The 19,309-nt window shown below is 43.0% G+C and overlaps 1 protein-coding gene across 1 annotated transcript in view; it reads left to right on the top strand.

The window, feature by feature from the left end:
* hsd17b12a (hydroxysteroid (17-beta) dehydrogenase 12a) overlaps positions 1-19,309 on the top strand; it is a 54,148-nt gene extending 34,839 nt beyond the window's left edge. Inside the window, exons 3-11 of the mRNA XM_084335610.1 lie at positions 371-446; positions 3,132-3,239; positions 7,580-7,644; positions 7,739-7,783; positions 8,329-8,363; positions 10,331-10,412; positions 10,765-10,830; positions 12,786-12,935; positions 17,624-19,309. Coding sequence (XP_084191736.1) covers positions 371-446; positions 3,132-3,239; positions 7,580-7,644; positions 7,739-7,783; positions 8,329-8,363; positions 10,331-10,412; positions 10,765-10,830; positions 12,786-12,935; positions 17,624-17,908 — 912 coding nt within the window. The 3' untranslated portion in view covers positions 17,909-19,309. The remainder of the gene's footprint in view (positions 1-370; positions 447-3,131; positions 3,240-7,579; positions 7,645-7,738; positions 7,784-8,328; positions 8,364-10,330; positions 10,413-10,764; positions 10,831-12,785; positions 12,936-17,623) is intronic.

Raw genomic sequence — 19,309 nt, 5'->3', positions numbered from 1 at the left:
CATGGACTGCTTTGCCATGTGTCTGGGCCCTACTAACGTGGTCTCCCACTGTCTGCATATTTATACAGTAGTCATGTAGAACCCTTTTGACTCATTCTGTTGTTGTCTCAACGCCAAGTTGGCCAGGTACATAATACTATAGATAACGGTACTACTGGGACTCCCGATTGACTTGTTGCAGCTTGTCAATGTTTTCATTGTCCCCTTTCCTCCATTGTCTTGTAGTTGTGTCCGTGTGTACTAAATGTCCTTTTCCTCTATTGTCTTGTAGTTGTGTCTGTGTGTACTAAATGTCCTTTTTTCTCCATTGTCTTGTAGTTGTGTCTGTGACTGTGTGTACTAAATGTCCCTTTTCTCCATTGTCTCGTAGTTTGCTCGTAGAGGATTTGCGATGATGCTGATCAGTCGCTCCCAGGACAAACTGGATGACGTAGCCAAGTCACTTGGTAAGCAAGCGTGCGTGTTTGTGTGTCATGGAAAGCTTTTTTGGCTTGTGAGCACAGTGAGTGGGCTGATAAGGATGTGTGTATGGGCAGGCTTTTGACATGCAACCCCCCCCCCCATTACACTACTTATCTGGCATCAATGAGGGGGCTTATATCCTGTAGCAGAAGAAATTGGAATATTATTGTCCACATATGAAGTTCTATTTCAAAACTATATGTCACCAGGGCGGCTGAGTGGCGCAGTGGGCAAGGCGCTCGCCACTAACGCAGGATATGCTGGTATCGAGCCCAGCTCTCGGCGTTGCTACCAGCTTGGCCGGCCGTCATACCAACACAATTGGCAGTGTTAGAGGGTGGGAAATTGGATTGGACGTTGTGGACAGCGACTCCTACAGGTCGGTTGGGTGTTGCCGGTGCGGAGGAAACGGGAAGTATCGGGGGCAGCGTGAGCCTCCCACGCGTTACTCCTCGCCACTGAGTTCGAGCTGCTGCGGTGAAAAGATGCGACAGGCTGCCTCCTCGTGTACCGGAGGGGACACGTGATGCAAGGCTTCTATCCTCACTACAGCCGACCAGTGGGAGGCATAGTCTAGCAACATTCAAGACAGGGGAGGGAAGAATTGGAAACACGAAATTGGGATGGGAGAAAAATAGAAAATGGGGATAAAAAGTGGATAAAAAAAAAAAAAAAACAGATGTCCCCAGGATATGGGGTGGGGGAAGTTAATCATACAATAATATAATGCCATTTAATAATAAAAAAATTAAAATGTATCCAAACTGCCCTGCCCAAGTGGTACTAAAAGGAGCTAAAAACAAACGTCACCCGAATTAATAATTCCAATGTGTTATTTAGGGATGCTCGATATTGGCTTTTTTACCGATATACCGATATTGTCCAACTCTTAATTTCCGATACCGATATCAACCGATACCGATATATGCAGGGTTTCCCCCCCAAAAAACTGAATAATTTCAGGTAATTAACATTACATATCTCTTGTTGTGGAATTAACACAACATTATGCATACTTTTGACAATAAATAAAATCAGAATTTGTTCTTACTTGCTTGCCTGGGTAAATAAAGGTTATAGAAATGTAAAAAAAATATATATATATTTTTTGAAAACCGATACCGATATTTTCCGATATCACATTTTAATGCCAATATCGGCCGATAATATCGGACATCCACTTATTCCCATGGCCCAGGAAAGATTTGTGAACATGAGCTACTCTCATAAAGCCAGCTATCATCAGAGAAGTAAAACTCAAACTTCAGGTATAAAGTCTGGTGCGATTTTGTGGACCCACAGAATGTTTTAAGTTTGTATACCAAAATTGTATACCGATACTCTCTTTCTGTTTCACCACTCATCTCTCTCTCTCTTTCCGTTTCACCACTCATCTCTCTCTCTCTCTTTCCGTTTCACCACTCATCTCTCTCTCTCTCTCCGTTTCACCACTCATCTCTCTCTCTCTCTCTTTCCGTTTCACCACTCATCTCTCTCTCTCTCTTCCGTTTCACCACTCATCTCTCTTTCTCTTTCCGTGTCACCACTCATCTCTCTCTCTTTCCGTTTCACCACTCATCTCTCTCTTTCCGTTTCACCACTCATCTATCTCTCTCTTTCCGTTTCACCACTCATCTCTCTCTCTCTTTCCGTTTCACCACTCATCTCTCTCTCTCTTCCGTTTCACCACTCATCTCTCTCTCTCTTCCGTTTCACCACTCATCTCTCTCTCTTTCCGTGTCACCACTCATCTCTCTCTCTTTCCGTTTCACCACTCATCTCTCTCTCTTTCCGTTTCACCACTCATCTATCTCTCTCTTTCCGTTTCACCACTCATCTCTCTCTCTCTTTCTGTTTCACCACTCATCTCTCTTTCCGTTTCACCACTCATCTCTCTCTCTCTCTTTCCGTTTCACCACTCCTCTTTCACTACTACTGACTCACAACTTTGTTTTTCTTTAAGTTGTGAGTCTTTCTCGTGCCCTCTCCTCACTGCCACCGTCACACAAACCAGTCTCTTTTGGGCAATACATTGTAATTGCAGCAACAGGTGGAAGACAGAGGGGCTTTCCGGGCTTATTTGTTAGTACACAGCGCCCCCTCCTGTTGGGAGTTGGCAAGTGATACTTTTGGTGCTAGATTCATTCAGATGTATTTTTTTTAAGAAGCCAAAAATAGATGTTTTAGGAGAATGTGCAAGGGCGGGTCAAAAGAGAGAATCACTCGGTCAAAAGAGAGAATCACTCGGTCACCGGTCCATGTACTGAGCTGTTGCAATGGTTGACTTGTGACAACGTGTGTTAGAAATGTGTGGTGTGCAGGTTCATATGTGTGTGTTTGTGTATACAGTATGTGTGTGTGTGACATCTTACTTAAAAAGGTTGTGGAGATTTGCAATGTTGTCCTGAACCTTTGTGAGTGTCTGAATCAAGAAATCACTGTTTTTGCCAAGAGATAAATGTAGCCTATTATTAATAGAATTTGTCTTGGTCACATTGCACCAAACGGTACAAGGACAATCTGTCTAGCCCTTTGCCTAATGTAAATTTATTTGGGGATCCTTGAGATCCAGACGTTTTGTAAACCACTGAACTAACCCATCACGGTATATTCCTTTCATCACTCTCTCCCTCTTTCTCTCTGTATTTCTATCTCTTGTCTTTCCACAGAAGAGCAATATAAGGTAGAGACTAAGACCATTGCGGTGGACTTTGGACGGTCAGACATCTACTCTAAGATCGAGGAAGGGCTGGCCGGACTGGAAATTGGTGTTCTGGGTAAGGAGGACTTGTTTGTTGCATCTGGCCTTTCCCATCGCTACACTGAAGCGGCACGGTGGTGTAGTGGTTAAACACTGTCGCCTCACAGCAAGAAGGTCCAGGGTTCGATTCCCACTTGGGTACCAGGTTTCCATGATGCCAGTTACCCAGGTGGGGTATCTCCCAGGCCTTTCTTTGTGGAGTTTGCATGTTCTCCCCGTGCTCGCAAGGGTTTCCCCCCCCGATAAGATAAACCCAATGGAAAAACATGCACAACAACAAGATCGCTAACGCTGTGGCGTCCTTGACGAAGACGGACAGGAGCACTTGGATTGGTCCCCTGGCGCGGCTCACGTTGCGCCTGTCTGCTCCCGGCTGCCCTTGGGGGGGAAGGACGACGGGATGGGTTAATCGCAGAGACGAATCGCATACATGCATCGCATGCATGCCGATTAATGACCTCCTCTCCTCTACCCCAAGGGCTGACCTGTGTATAGCGCAGTGCATAGCGCTTTTATACAAATCTCTTTACAACTTACAGTATGCCTCACATTCACCCATTCACTCGCACATTCACACCATGCAAGGTGCCAACTGTCGCTGCCTTATATTGTGAGGAAGGTTCTTATGATTGAGGAAGGTTCTTGTGATTGTGAGGAAGGTTCTTGTGATTGTGAGGAAGGTTCTTGTGATTGTGAGGAAGGTTCTTGTGATTGTGAGGAAGGTTCCTGTGATTGTGAGGAAGGTTCTTATGACTTAGCTCGGTGACTAAGTAGTTTATAGGCACATGTCCCCATGTTGACGTACACTCAGCAAACCTAATGCCACATGAACTGTCTACTATGTAAAGCAAGCAGACGACTGTTGAAGGATTCGGGTTTTGATTGATTGATTGAATTGATTGATTGATTGATTGATTGAAAAGTTTATTAACAGATTGCAGAATGGGTACAGTACAGTACAGCTCAATACATACAATTGTTAAGAGGATGCAGACCTGAGAGACTTTCGTCTTGTTACTGTTCATTTGGGTTCATTTGGGTTCACTGGGTTACTATTCATTTGAATAGGCAAAACGATTGCCTATTCATTTTGTCTTTTAGCTGACTCTTTTATCCAAAGCGACTTACAAGTTTTGTACGACAAGTCAGCAGGAAGGGCACAACTCTTATCAGCTGAGTAACAATGTTCATCAAAGTGTTCAAACTTAGTCCTGCAGTGTCGAGTGTATGTTAGTATATTAGGAAGAGTGCATGACAGTAGAGGACAGTAAGAAGGTTGGTGTGTTTTTTTTAAATCTTTTCATTTCAAATATTGATTGAAGAAGTGTCTTTAGTTGACGGTGAAAGATTGGTCGGGTTTCGGCTGTCCTGACTGGTGGGAAGTTCGTTCCACCATTGTGGAGCGAGGACCGAGAATAGGGGGCTTCTCTTTGACGACCCTCCCGTGGTAAAAGTCACTGCTCACTATAGGCTACTGCTATTGAACTGATATAATACCATGGTATAATTCATTTTAAAAGGCACACCTGTATTGGTGAGGTGCTGGCTAACGGGGCTCAGTTTCACTTCAAAATAGAATAGTTGCCGCACAGTTTCAAAACAAAAATCACCAAACCAATGTTTCAGCAGTCCATGCTGCCTTCATATGGGCCAGCAGTATTCATCAGTGCTATGGCTCTTCATCCGGGCTAGGACTTAATCAGGGCTAGAAGTATTCATCAGCGCTATCATGGCTCTTCATCAGGGCTAGTACTCTACATCAGGGCTAGTACTCTACATCAGGGCTAGTACTCTACATCAGGGCTGGTACTCTACATCAGGGCTGGTACTCTACATCAGAGCTAGTACTCTACATCAGGGCTAGTACTCTACATCAGGGCCATGGCTCTACATCAGGGCTAGGACTCTACATCAGGGCTAGTACTCTACATCAGGGCTAGTACTCTACATCAGGGCTAGTACTCTACATCAGGGCTAGTACTCTACATCAGAGCTAGTACTCTACATCAGGGCTAGTACTCTACATCAGGGCTAGTACTCTACATCAGGGCTAGTACTCTACATCAGGGCTAGTACTCTACATCAGGGCCAGTACTCTACATCAGGGCTAGTACTCTACATCAGGGCCAGTACTCTACATCAGGGCTAGTACTCTACATCAGGGCCAGTACTCTACATCAGGGCTAGTACTCTACATCAGGGCCAGTACTCTACATCAGGGCTAGTACTCTACATCAGAGCTAGTACTCTACATCAGGGCCAGTACTCTACATCAGGGCCAGTACTCTACATCAGGGCTAGTACTCTACATCAGAGCTAGTACTCTACATCAGAGCTAGTACTCTACATCAGGGCTAGTACTCTACATCAGGGCTAGTACTCTACATCAGGGCTAGTACTCTACATCAGGGCTAGTACTCTACATCAGGTCTAGTACTCTACATCAGGTCTAGTACTCTACATCAGGGCTAGTACTCTACATCAGGGCCATGACTCTACATCAGGGCTAGTACTCTACATCAGAGCCAGTACTCTACATCAGAGCCAGTACTCTACATCAGAGCTAGTACTCTACATCAGGTCTAGTACTCTACATCAGGGCTAGTACTCTACATCAGGGCTAGTACTCTACATCAGGGCCATGACTCTACATCAGAGCTAGTACTCTACATCAGGTCTAGTACTCTACATCAGGGCTAGTACTCTACATCAGGGCTAGTCCTCTACATCAGGGCTAGTACTCTACATCAGGGCTAGTACTCTACATCAGGGCTAGTACTCTACATCAGGGCTAGTACTCTACATCAGAGCTAGTACTCTACATCAGGGCTAGTACTCTACATCAGGGCCATGGCTCTACATCAGGGCTAGTACTCTACATCAGGGCTAGTACTCTACATCAGAGCTAGTACTCTACATCAGGGCCATGGCTCTACATCAGGGTTGGTACTCTACATCAGGGCTAGTACTCTACATCAGGGCTAGGACTCTACATCAGGGCTATGGAGGCAGTAATGTTTGTTTGGCGATTTAATTTTTTTACAACCACGGAATACAGTGGAATCGTTATGATGGAAATACCATGATACTTTTTAATAAGTCATCTGAAAATTCTTACCAGTGAGGCGGTCAGGTGGCGTAGCGGAGATTGCGCTCGTCACCAATGCAAGTGGCTGCGGTCTCGACTCCCTGAGTCGGCATTGCTTGGGGCTTGGGCTGATCGCTATACTAACCCATTTGGCTGGGTTAGGGGGAGGGCAAGTCATGGGTGGGAATCTGGCGTTGTGGACAGCGACGCCTACAGGTCGGGTCTGGGCGCTTGTTCAGCGGAGGCAGGACTTGATGAAGGCAGCGTGACCTCCCACGCGTTACACTTCACCAATGGGAGTCGTCGCTGCCAGGTGAAAAAAGTCACTGGCTGTCGCCGCAAGCGTGCGGATGACTTCAGGGTTCCCTTGTACCGACCAGTAAGAGAACATGCGCACAACAACCAGGTAGGGGAGGGGGGGGAATTGGCACAACGACTAAATTGGGACGGGGAGAAAACGGAGAAAAAAATCGGAGAAAGAGGGAATAAAAAAAAAGTACATACCAGTGTCTCAGAGGTCGGTATGCGCTGTGATTCAGAGGTCTGTGTGCGCTGTGATTCAGAGGTCTGTATGCCCTGTGATTCACAGGTCGTATGCGCTGTGATTCAGAGGTCGGTATGCGCTGTGATTCAGAGGTCGGTATGCCCTGTGATTCACAGGTCGTATGCGCTGTGATTCAGAGGTCGGTATGCGCTGTGATTCAGAGGTCGTTATGCCCTGTGATTCAGAAGTCTGTATGCCCTGTGATTCAGAGGTCGGTATGCGCTGTGATTCAGAGGTCTGTATGCCCCGTGATGCAGAGGTCGGTATGCCCCGTGATTCAGAGGTCGGTATGCCCCGTGATTCAGAGGTCGGTATGCCCAGACTGGTGTGACATTTGAGGTTGTTACTGGAATCTGGAGAGTTGGGATTATATTTAGTCCACTGCGTGGCGTCAAGTCCACATTGGTGTACAATTTATTATAATTTTCTTTACTAGAGAAATTCCACAGTATAGTATCGGCAGACCGCCTAACTCTTATTGCCATTGTGAGTCCAGAGACTATAATCTTTTATTTTAGAAGTATTTCTTTATGGTAATATATGCACTTTCCCACTCACACGTTGTGGTGGTTGTAATGCCCATAAAATATAAATGTCAGTTTATTTTTTTTGTCTGCTGTTGGTTAAAATCTTGACCCAATTAGACCCTCTTCCCTCAAGCAAACCAATGGAGATTTTCTAAACGATGGCCTAACTGTTTTGTTGTTTCTTTGTCTAACAACAGTCAACAACGTGGGCGTGTCCTACTCCTACCCAGAGTACTATCTTCATATCCCTGATCTGGACAACGTGAGTTGACATCTCTAGATTTACCATGTATATTTATTCACACTTGGCAACTTCATAATCGGCTTATAATATCTCTCTCTTGCTCTCATTTCAGTTTATTACAAACATGGTCAACGTCAACATAACGTCTGTCTGTCAGGTATGTTTCTTGCACTCTTGGAAAGATCTGTCATAAAATTACATTTTTATATATCAAAACATTTACAATCCAGATTGTTTACCCCCCTCCTTATTTAAAAAATGTGTTCTCAAAAGTTGAGGGCATTTCCAGCACAATATGTTCTATAACGATTTTCACATAAATTGTATCCATGAGCCCCCCCCCTCTATTTTTGTTCTTACCCCTCTCTCTCTCTCTCTTCTCTCTCTCTCTCTTTCTCCCTCTCTCTCTCTCTGGTTCCCAAAGCAACGGTGGACGACACCAACGCAGTCTGCTCCCCTCCCACACACCTCTCTGTACATTTGTTTCTCCCTCTTCTCACACTCCCTCTTCTCACGCCCTCCATCCCTCTCTTATTCTGTCCATCCATCCCTTTTATTCTGTCCATCCATCCCTCTTCTTCTGTCCCCTCTGTCCGTCCATCCCTACCTCCCTCTTCCTCTCCCTCTCTTGATTGCTCGTACAGCTTTGTGTGACAGGGTTGTTGCAAGTCCACTGACCTTGTGTTTATATATATTTTCTAGATGACCCGTCTGGTGCTGCCCAGGATGGTGGAGAGGTGAGTTCAATGCCATACATTTTTGTTTTTGTGACATGACCGTGGTCTCAAAGGAAACCGTTTTTGAATTGGAGATTAGAGTGCAAGTGTAGACGATGGGCTATGAGGTTGGAGAGGGATGCCAAACATGATTTTATTTGTTTTGCCATAGTTTTTGTCTCTTCTACCCATGTAAAGCGTCTTTGAGCACCTGGAAAAGCGCTATATAAAATAGATGTAGTATTATTATTATTATAATCTGGGAGAACCCCCTCACCTATCCTTTATAATCTGGGAGGAGGACCCCCTCACCCATCCTTTATAATCTGGGAGAACCCCCTCACCTATCCTTTATAATCTGGGAGAACCCCCTCACCTATCCTTTATAATCTGGGAGGAGAACCCCCCCACCTATCCTTTATAATCTGGGAGGAGAACCCCCTCACCTATCCTTTATAATCTGGGAGAACCCCCTCACCTATCCTTTATAATCTGGGAGGAGAACCCCCCCACCCATCCTTTATAATCTGGGAGGAGAACCCCCTCACCTATCCTTTATAATCTGGGAGGAGAACCCCCTCACCTATCCTTTATAATCTGGGAGGAGAACCCCCTCACCCATCCTTTATAATCTGGGAGGAGAACCCCCTCACCCATCCTTTATAATCTGGGAGGAGAACCCCCTCACCCATCCTTTATAATCTGGGAGGAGAACCCCCTCACCCATCCTTTATAATCTGGGAGGAGAACCCCCTCACCTATCCTTTATAATCTGCGAGGAGAACCCCCTCACCCATCCTTTATAATCTGGGAGGAGAACCCCCTCACGCAACATTTATTATCTGGGATAATTTTTTAATAAACACTGCTCACCAGTTCTTTCCATATTCACATCCCTCCTTCTCTCTCCTCCTTTGTTCACAATGCTGACAAGCTTTCAATTCACACAAACTGCACATCCCACCCGATTGGCTGCACTGTTCCCATGTGACCCCTCCCGACCAATGGCGGCACAGGCACATTTGGTGCCATGTGAGGCTGGAGCGTCACTAGTCTACTACATCACTGCAGCAACAGGCTGCCATGGCAACGCACACTGCCACCACCAACAGTGTGTTTTGGATTTACTGCTGTGTGCGTGTGGAACATTGCTGTGTGTGGGGCACATCATTGTGTGTTTGGTCTGCAGTGTATTTGGGTGTGTACACATGTACAGTATAGCTATATTTGTGACGACTCACTCTTTGTGTGGACTTGAACGCTGCTTATAGGGTCAGAGGTTAAGGTTAAACTTGTTGTAGGTCACTTCTTATAATTTACGTTTTGTTTGAATTCTCACAAAGAATATAGAGGGGTTGTTACTGACCAGTAGGATGATGTGAGAGTTTCATTAATCACCAGTAATCCCTTCCAAAAGTTTATACGTATATAGTAGTATGTACTATATACTATTATATATGCTATTATATACTGCGGGTATACTATACTGTAATGTGTACTGAAATGTGTACTATATGTATCTACTATGTATGTATGTAAATAAAAAAAAATTAAAAATTAAACTCAAGTCTTCAGGGGTAGGGCCTGACGAGCCTAGTGCTTCTCCCTAGCCCTTTTCGGACAATGCTGCAATAGCAGCTGGTAAAACTTTGGTGATTTATGGAATGGACGTTGTTATGTGTCCAAAGCCCGAAATAAAAAATAACTGAACTGAACTGGCTTCCTGCCAATCAGGGAAGCTGCCAGGGCTGCCACAGTTGTCAATCACACTTGTATGGGGGGTAGAGTAGAGCGAAACAACTTTGCAAAGCAAAATGGATAAAAGTGTAGACTAAATGACGATGGGGAAAAAAAAGTCAATGCACTGTCCTCACAAGTATGGTAATTTGAAGGTGTGTCTGTGTGTGTATACTTTCTACACTCCATACAATAGAGCCGATTTTTAATCTGCCTGTTTTCTTTTCCTGTATTTATTTTTGTCTCTTCAGGTCCAAAGGAGTGGTTCTCAACATCTCCTCTGCCAGTGGAATGTACCCTGTCCCCTTGCTCACAGTCTACTCCTCTACTAAGGTGTGTGATGTTTTACAGATGTAGGATAAAACCACGGACACTAGGCATACAAACAATCTTAACATGAAGAAAGGGGGCATACTCTTTTTTTTTTTTTACGGTTTGTAAACGATGATGACATTTTTGGATGAGCACGCAATTTGGTTTTCGGAGGCTAATTTATCCTCCTATGACATCACAAACTGCAATAACTGCAGCGCCTAAAATAAATTTCCGACTGCCAAATCTAGGCAAATCCCCGATTTGCCATAATATACGTCTCCTTTTGTATATGTACTTAGCGGTGTGGGAAACACTGGAACAAACTGTGTGTGTTAACCCTTTAACTCCAGCATGTTTCCTCTGGCTGTAGGCTTTCGTGGATTTCTTCTCCCGTGGTCTTCAGGAGGAATACAGGAGTCAAGGAATCATCGTGCAGGTGAGTCTGGGGGGATACCCAATACATGCATACATACAGTACATAACATGCAATAGGGCTGACCCCTATTAGTCGACTAATCGGTCGAACGGGAGCCGTAGTCGACTGCCAACCTCTTAGTAAAAAAAAATATATATATACCGGTGTGTGTATATATATATATATATATATATATATATATATATATCTTTATTTTTTTATCATTCTTTCCAAAAGAAAAGAGGCATAGAAGCGTGGCTAACGCTAATGGCATGCATACCAGAGGCTAACTGCCTACGAAAACAGGCACAGTGGCACTGAAAGAGGATTTCACCCATCTGATGAACACACTAGACTAGACAAATATCAAGATGTATCCATCAGTGGACCAATTGCATGCTTTTGCAGAGGACAAGAAGCCTTCAGTCGACTCCTTCAGACATTAAGCACCCCCCACAGCCCAAATGGAATGATAAAATATATATATATATATATATATATATATATATATATATATTATTATTATTGTTATTTTTTTATAGGTCGACTAACGGCAAATTTTGGCCAATCATAGTCTACTATCCAAATCCTTAGTCGGGGACAGCCCTAACATGCATACCGGTACATGCATACATACAGGGGCTTTCTCTTGCTTTTTAGAATGTTATTGGTGTGGAATTGGCCCCTTAGACAAAGGTGTAACCATAGATATAGAATGAACACCTTTGTTTACCCATCTATGATGAGTAAAAAAAATAGCTGCTGTGAAAAGGGGCGTATTGCTAGGAGATGGGTGATTTGATGATGATCAATCAATGTTGTTGATGTCCCTGTTTTTATAAAGCGTTATGATATTGCTGCTTGCAGCATTGCCGGGGGACATGCCCGTTTGCACGTGGCCTTTCGGAACCTTCGGCATGCCAGTTCGGAGCGGGCTGATTGCTTGGCCCTCTGAAGTGCTGCTTGCGGTGTTGTAGTGACCCGTGGTACAGCTGCTTGCGGTGTTGTAGTGACCCGTGGTACAGCTGCTTGCGGTGTTATAGTCACCCGTGGTACAGCTGCTTGCAGCGTTCTCGAAAACTGCTCATTCAATCGACTTCTCACTGCACTCCCTTGGGTCCTGGGCGATACAACCTCCAAACATAAACGTAAGGTTCATTGTTCTGGTACCACCAAGTGGCACCATATTCGACACTCCTCCATGATCAGTTCCCGGGATATGCAAAGGACAGTCGGACGGACACACAAGCAGACGGAGATTCCTTCCCTTATAGTTGGATTCATATTCTTCCAGTACCCCAGCAAGGAGGCTAAACGTAGGAGATGTCACGACGTATTGCATCATATGTGTGAATAAATTGGGGTATATTGTAGCTTTAATGTTTAAAAACACTCTATGCAATTTAGGGAGAGAAATGTGTTTACAAATTGTCCAGAGTAATTGGGTTTACAAAACCTTTACTACACGCAATTCGTTATCGTAAAAACACATTTTTAGAATTAAATCTCTTGTAGACTTGCTGTTCCTTCCCTATTCGCTCATCCTTTCCTAGAACTATGGCTAGTGCTCAATAGAGGTGTTGTCAATAATTTGTCATTCCACACGAGCCCTTTCCTTGCCTTTTTGTTGCACCCCTGTAGTTGTTGGTCCTCTTGTGGCTGGACTGTGTACTGCAGTTTTACCTTTTTGAAAACCATGGATGAACTTGCACTACTAGGCCATCTCACACACCAGGGCAAAATACAAAGAAATATGAAATTGACTTTGTAAGTTCACAAGGTATGCTTGATTTTGAGGTTTCTCTTGCTGACCTTTTTTAGTTGTCATGTAACATTGAAATTCCACTTCCTGATTGAATTTTTTTATGGAAAGAGACTTGACCCCTGACCCTGCTGCCAATGCTCTTGTGTATATGATACATTTTCTTTCTTTTCTCCTTCGTTTGACTTTATCTCTCCTTCTCTTCTCCCTCCAGAGTGTGCTCCCTTTCTTCGTGGTCACCAAGATGACTCGTATCAAGAAGCCCACCCTGGACAAACCCACCCCGGACCGCTATGTGGCCGCGGAGCTCGGCACCGTGGGGCTACAGGACCAGACCAACGGTTATTTCCCCCATGCTGTTATGGTGAGGACCCGCCAAACACTGATGCACATAATGTCACTACATCTAATTAAACTACAGATAGCCAGTGTCACTACATCTAATTAAACTACAGATAGCCAGTGTTGGGGAGAAGTGTCACTACATCTAATTAAACTACAGATAGCCAGTGTTGGGGAGAAGTGTCACTACATCTAATTAAACTACAGATAGCCAGTGTTGGAGAAGTTTCACTACATCTAATTAAACTACAGATAGCCAGTGTTGGAGAGAAGTGTCACTACATCTAATTAAACTACAGATAGCCAGTGTTGGAGAAGTGTCACTACATCTAATTAAACTACAGATAGCCAGTGTTGGGGAGAAGTTTCACTACATCTAATTAAACTACAGATAGCCAGTGTTGGAGAAGTTTCACTACATCTAATTAAACTACAGATAGCCAGTATTGGAGAAGTGTCACTACATCTAATTAAACTACAGATAGCCAGTATTGGAGAAGTGTCACTACATCTAATTAAACTACAGATAGCCAGTATTGGAGAAGTGTCACTACATCTAATTAAACTACAGATAGCCAGTGTTGGAGAAGTGTCACTACATCTAATTAAACTACAGATAGCCAGTGTTGGAGAAGTGTCACTACATCTAATTAAACTACAGATAGCCAGTGTTGGAGAAGTTTCACTACATCTAATTAAACTACAGATAGCCAGTATTGGAGAAGTGTCACTACATCTAATTAAACTACAGATAGCCAGTGTTGGGGAGAAGTTTCACTACATCTAATTAAACTACAGATAGCCAGTGTTGGGGAGAAGTGTCACTACATCTAATTAAACTACAGATAGCCAGTGTTGGAGAAGTGTCACTACATCTAATTAAACTACAGATAGCCAGTATTGGAGAAGTGTCACTACATCTAATTAAACTACAGATAGCCAGTGTTGGAGAAGTTTCACTACATCTAATTAAACTACAGATAGCCAGTGTTGGAGAAGTTTCACTACATCTAATTAAACTACAGATAGCCAGTGTTGGAGAAGTGTCACTACATCTAATTAAACTACAGATAGCCAGTGTTGGAGAAGTGTCACTACATCTAATTAAACTACAGATAGCCAGTATTGGAGAAGTGTCACTACATCTAATTAAACTACAGATAGCCAGTGTTGGAGAAGTTTCACTACATCTAATTAAACTACAGATAGCCAGTGTTGGAGAAGTTTCACTACATCTAATTAAACTACAGATGGCCAGTATTGGAGAAGTGTCACTACATCTAATTAAACTACAGATAGCCAGTGTTGGAGAAGTGTCACTACATCTAATTAAACTACAGATAGCCAGTGTTGGAGAAGTTTCACTACATCTAATTAAACTACAGATAGCCAGTGTTGGAGAAGTTTCACTACATCTAATTAAACTACAGATAGCCAGTGTTGGAGAAGTGTCACTACATCTAATTAAACTACAGATAGCCAGTGTTGGAGAAGTGTCACTACATCTAATTAAACTACAGATAGCCAGTGTTGGAGAAGTGTCACTACATCTAATTAAACTACAGATAGCCAGTGTTGGAGAAGTGTCACTACATCTAATTAAACTACAGATAGCCAGTGTTGGAGAAGTGTCACTACATCTAATTAAACTACAGATAGCCAGTGTTGGAGAAGTGTCACTACATCTAATTAAACTACAGATAGCCAGTGTTGGAGAAGTGTCACTACATCTAATTAAACTACAGATAGCCAGTGTTGGAGAAGTTTCACTACATCTAATTAAACTACAGATAGCCAGTGTCACTACATCTAATTAAACTACAGATAGCCAGTGTTGGAGAAGTTTCACTACATCTAATTAAACTACAGATAGCCAGTGTTGGAGAAGTTTCACTACATCTAATTAAACTACAGATAGCCAGTGTTGGAGAAGTGTCACTACATCTAATTAAACTACAGATAGCCAGTGTTGGAGAAGTGTCACTACATCTAATTAAACTACAGATAGCCAGTGTTGGAGAAGTGTCACTACATCTAATTAAACTACAGATAGCCAGTGTTGGAGAAGTTTCACTACATCTAATTAAACTACAGATAGCCAGTGTTGGAGAAGTTTCACTACATCTAATTAAACTACAGATAGCCAGTGTTGGAGAAGTTTCACTACATCTAATTAAATTACAGATAGCCAGTGTTGGAGAAGTTTCACTACATCTAATTAAACTACAGATAGCCAGTGTTGGGGAAGTTTCACTACATCTAATTAAACTACAGATAGCCAGTATTGGAGAAGTGTCACTACATCTAATTAAACTACAGATAGCCAGTGTTGGAGAAGTTTCACTACATCTAATTAAACTACAGATAGCCAGTGTTGGAGAAGTTTCACTACATCTAATTAAACTACAGATAGCCAGTGTTGGGGAGAAGTTTCACTACATCTAATTAAACTACAGATAGCCAGTGTTGGAGAAGTTTCACTACATCTAATTAAACTACAGATAGCCAGTGTTGGGGAGAAGTTTCACTACATCTAATTAAACTACAGATAGCCAGTGTTGGGGAGAAGTTTCACTACATCTAATTAAACTACAGATAGCCAGTATTGGGGAGAAGTTTCACTACTTGTAAATTGTAATTAAACTACCGTTGGACAGTATTGGGGAGTAGTTTGACTAAATCTAAACTACCGATGGACGGTGTTGGGGAGTAGTTTGACTAAATCTAAACTACCGATGGACAGTGTTTGGGAGAAGTTTCAATACATGTAACTAATTAAACTACAGATGGACAGTGTTGGGGAGTAGTTTGACTAAATCTAAACTACCGATGGACAGTGTTTGGGAGAAGTTTCAATACATGTAATCAAACTACCGACTACACTTCCTGCTCTCTTCTCATGTTTAATAAAACTCTGCAACTAAAACACTTTCAATGTAAGGTCCCTAATGGTAATTGAAATCAGGAATGTAGGTGGTGGAGTGGCACGGCACGTTTGCGTCACAGCAATAGTTGGGTCAAGAACGTCAATTCCGTGACCATTCTCTGGCTAAGATGTTTTGATGATTGATTTGATTTCTATGGGCCTTTTTTATAAAATATTTAGCCCCCGTGTCCCTCCCAAAAATCCCGGCATTTTGTCAGAGGGCCAAATCCAAAATACCTTGAAAAATTTACTTTTGAACCAGAGCACCTAGAATCATGTATGAATACACTTTTCTGTGTAAGTGGACCATGAGGATTCCGATTCTGACAACATTTTTACGTTATGATATAATTTTTGCCCAGAAATCCAAGATGGCCGCGACCCAGTAGACTCGGAGCAACATTTTTACTTTTAATGTCAAAACCAATTTTACCATGGTACTGCTGTACTTTAAACAAACTACCTTCATAAAGATCTCAGTAAAATAATTGATGAATGTACAGTATGACAAGATAGCTAATTATACTTCAAAATACACTCTTTAATAGTTGTAACCTGAACGGGTTAAGAATGAAACGACCGCCCACCAGCTCCCAGCCATGATGCCAGAGTGGCGTTCTTCATTCTCTTCCACCTTGTGTCACGGGCCTCAGCCATGGTGCTACTCTTCTTGTCGCCATAGATAACATGTCATGTCATCTCCAAGAGCTCCTCTACCACCTCCTCCTCGAGGTCAAGGCTATCAGTGTAGCTGGCTGCACCATACAGTCTGCCATCTCCTCATAACCAGGCCACGGCAGAAGACTTGTCTCCGGCTTTCTCCTGATACAGAGCATACCGGGCAGCTGTTGCGAGATGACCGCTGCCATAGGCATCGGTGTCGGCTGCATCAATGACCACAGGGCCACTGCAGCCTGACTCTCATAGAACTGTGTACGCAGAGAAGAAGATGGGTGTCAGCCTCAGACTGGTCAAAGCTGTAGTTCTGCATTGGTTGCTGGGTTGACAAGTTGGCGCAGTGGGGGCCAACAGAGTAGACGATCTCTGTATCTATACAAGGTCCTGGGTTCAAACCCCAGCAGGGGGGCCTTTCTGTGGGGAGTTTCATTGCATGGGTTTCCTTCCACACCAAAAGACATGCATGCTAGGTTTCCTGCCATTGCCCTTGACCAAGGTACCAACGTTACAGCTGGAGTTGGGCCCCGGAGGCCGCATGGGCTGCTGCCCACTGCCCCTCAATAGTTAGGGAAATTGGTTCTCTCCATCCGATCCATCCTAAGGGGATTAATATAGCTGCAACTTAAGTCATTCACGTAATATATCCATACTAATATTAACCCTTTATCATGATCATTATTTATTTTTTCTCATCTTCTTTTTGTTTGTTTTTAATGGTGCCCTTGTTCTATGGTGTTTGTCTATGGGAAGTGGTTGTGTCTTGTACAGTATGTGTGTATATATATATATACATGTATATAATAATAATACATCTATTTTATATAGCGCTTTTCCAGGTGCTCAAAGACGCTTTACATGGGCAGGAGAGACAAACTATGGCAAAACAAAAAAAACAGAACAAAAATAATACATGACAAAAATTAAATAACACAGACAGAATTAGAGGTCAAAAGCAAGATTGAAAAGGTGAGTTTTGAGGGCTGATTTAAAAGATGTCAGGGTGTTTGCATCACGGATATGGCTGGGGAGGGCATTCCAGAGGGAGGGGGCAGCAGCAGCGAAGGCTGAACCTGTATGTCTCTATCTCTCCCCCCCCCCCCCCCCAGGGTTGGTTGACCACCAAGCTGGTACCCATCAACCTGGTCATATTCTTCGGTGCCAGGATGAACCGTCTGCAGCGCACCGGATATCTGGCCAGGCGGAAACTGAGGGAGCGAAACAACGGGACAGGACTGAAGAGTGACAACGGTACAGAACTGAAGAGTGACAACGGGACAGGACTGAAGAGTGACAACGGTACAGAACTGAAGAGTGACAACGGGACAGGACTGAAGAGTGACAACGGGACAGAACTGAAGAGTGACAACGGGACGAGACTGAAGAGTGACTAACTTTGAAGACTATTACTGTGACTGTTCTGATGTGGGGGGGGGGGGGGGGGAGGGAGGGAGAGTCTGTGTCTGTGTGAGTGAGAGTGAGAGTGAGGAATCTTCTAGGGTTATCTGGGATTTCACCTCTGTGTGTGTGTGTGTGTTGTGTGAGAAAGGGAGAGAGAGAGAAAACATGTTTGACTACTGACTTGGTGTCTGAAACGCTGACCTCCATCTTGTTGTAATTTGGCTTGGTTTGAAGATGCATTGCTCTGACCCAAAATGGCGGATGAAGGCAGAGGGTCAAAGGATAATAAAATGCTTTCCTCCGTCAAGGGAATTCTTCTTTTTCTAGCTCACTTAAATTGATGGTGGAAACTGTTTCTTTTTCTTCCAGTTTCCTTTTTATTTGGGTGATTTCAGTTGACCCTGCTGTTGTAAGCAGAGGAGAAAATGGTGGTGGATGACGCCTTTTTTATTTTAAGATAATTATTTATTTTTTTGGTATGTACACAACATTTGCCTGTTATGCTATTGTTTGTTGTCAAGTGTTGACTTCTATTTCTTTCTTTTCTACAAAAAATATTGTATTTTTGTATATTTTAAAGAAAGAAATGCATTGTTGTGGAATTTGATGCACAGACTTATTTTTTTTGGCGGTAAATTCACATCATTCACGATATCAAGTGGCCTTTATATTCATGGTCTGATTTAACGAGAAGGGACTCCAGCTTGTGAAGTCTTCTGCTGTGAGCACCGGCTTCATTTAGTAAACACTGTATTACATACAGGCTGCCCTCAGGGGCTCTGTCTTCATAATATATGATGGAGAATAATCGATGCTGCAAAGTGAGGGAACTACTCCACTTGACACATGTTTGTATTGAGACCTTCCTCTGAATGTTTGTGTAGTTATTTCTTTCAACATGGCTGCCTGTGGCTGCCAAAAAAAAGAAAAAAAATAGCCTAATTTCTGTGCAGTGATGGAGGAGGTGAAACACTGGGAAAGCATTCTATTACTGTTCCACTGTGACTTATACATAAAACGCCAAATTATAAAAATCTTTGGTGATCTACACGACACATGGCAACCACGGCTTCTTATAACATGGAGGACAAATGCGCATTCTAAACAATTCTGTGAAAGGCCTGTATTTCGATCCCAAAGAACCATGTATGACTTTGTCTGGCCAGTGCCCACTTGAAAGAATTTTGCTTCAGTGGAATTGACCTACAGTGCCTTTTTTTTATATAAAATATTTTCTATATTGTTTGCTTTTTTCTCATCAGGTGTCAAACTTCTTTTTTATATGTTTTGGAATTTGTATCAGGAACTCTAAATACGGAGAATAATGTGCTATATTTGTTTCGCTTTTGCCAACTTTTTCTATTGTATATTTTGTTAATAAATGCTGTAAAATA

Source organism: Notolepis coatsorum, assembly GCF_963971535.1.
Source record: "Notolepis coatsorum genome assembly, chromosome: 18".
Taxonomy (NCBI): domain Eukaryota; kingdom Metazoa; phylum Chordata; class Actinopteri; order Aulopiformes; family Paralepididae; genus Notolepis; species Notolepis coatsorum.
The sequence above is the reverse complement of the archived record's forward strand: the minus strand, read 5'-3'. Positions and strand labels throughout refer to the sequence as shown.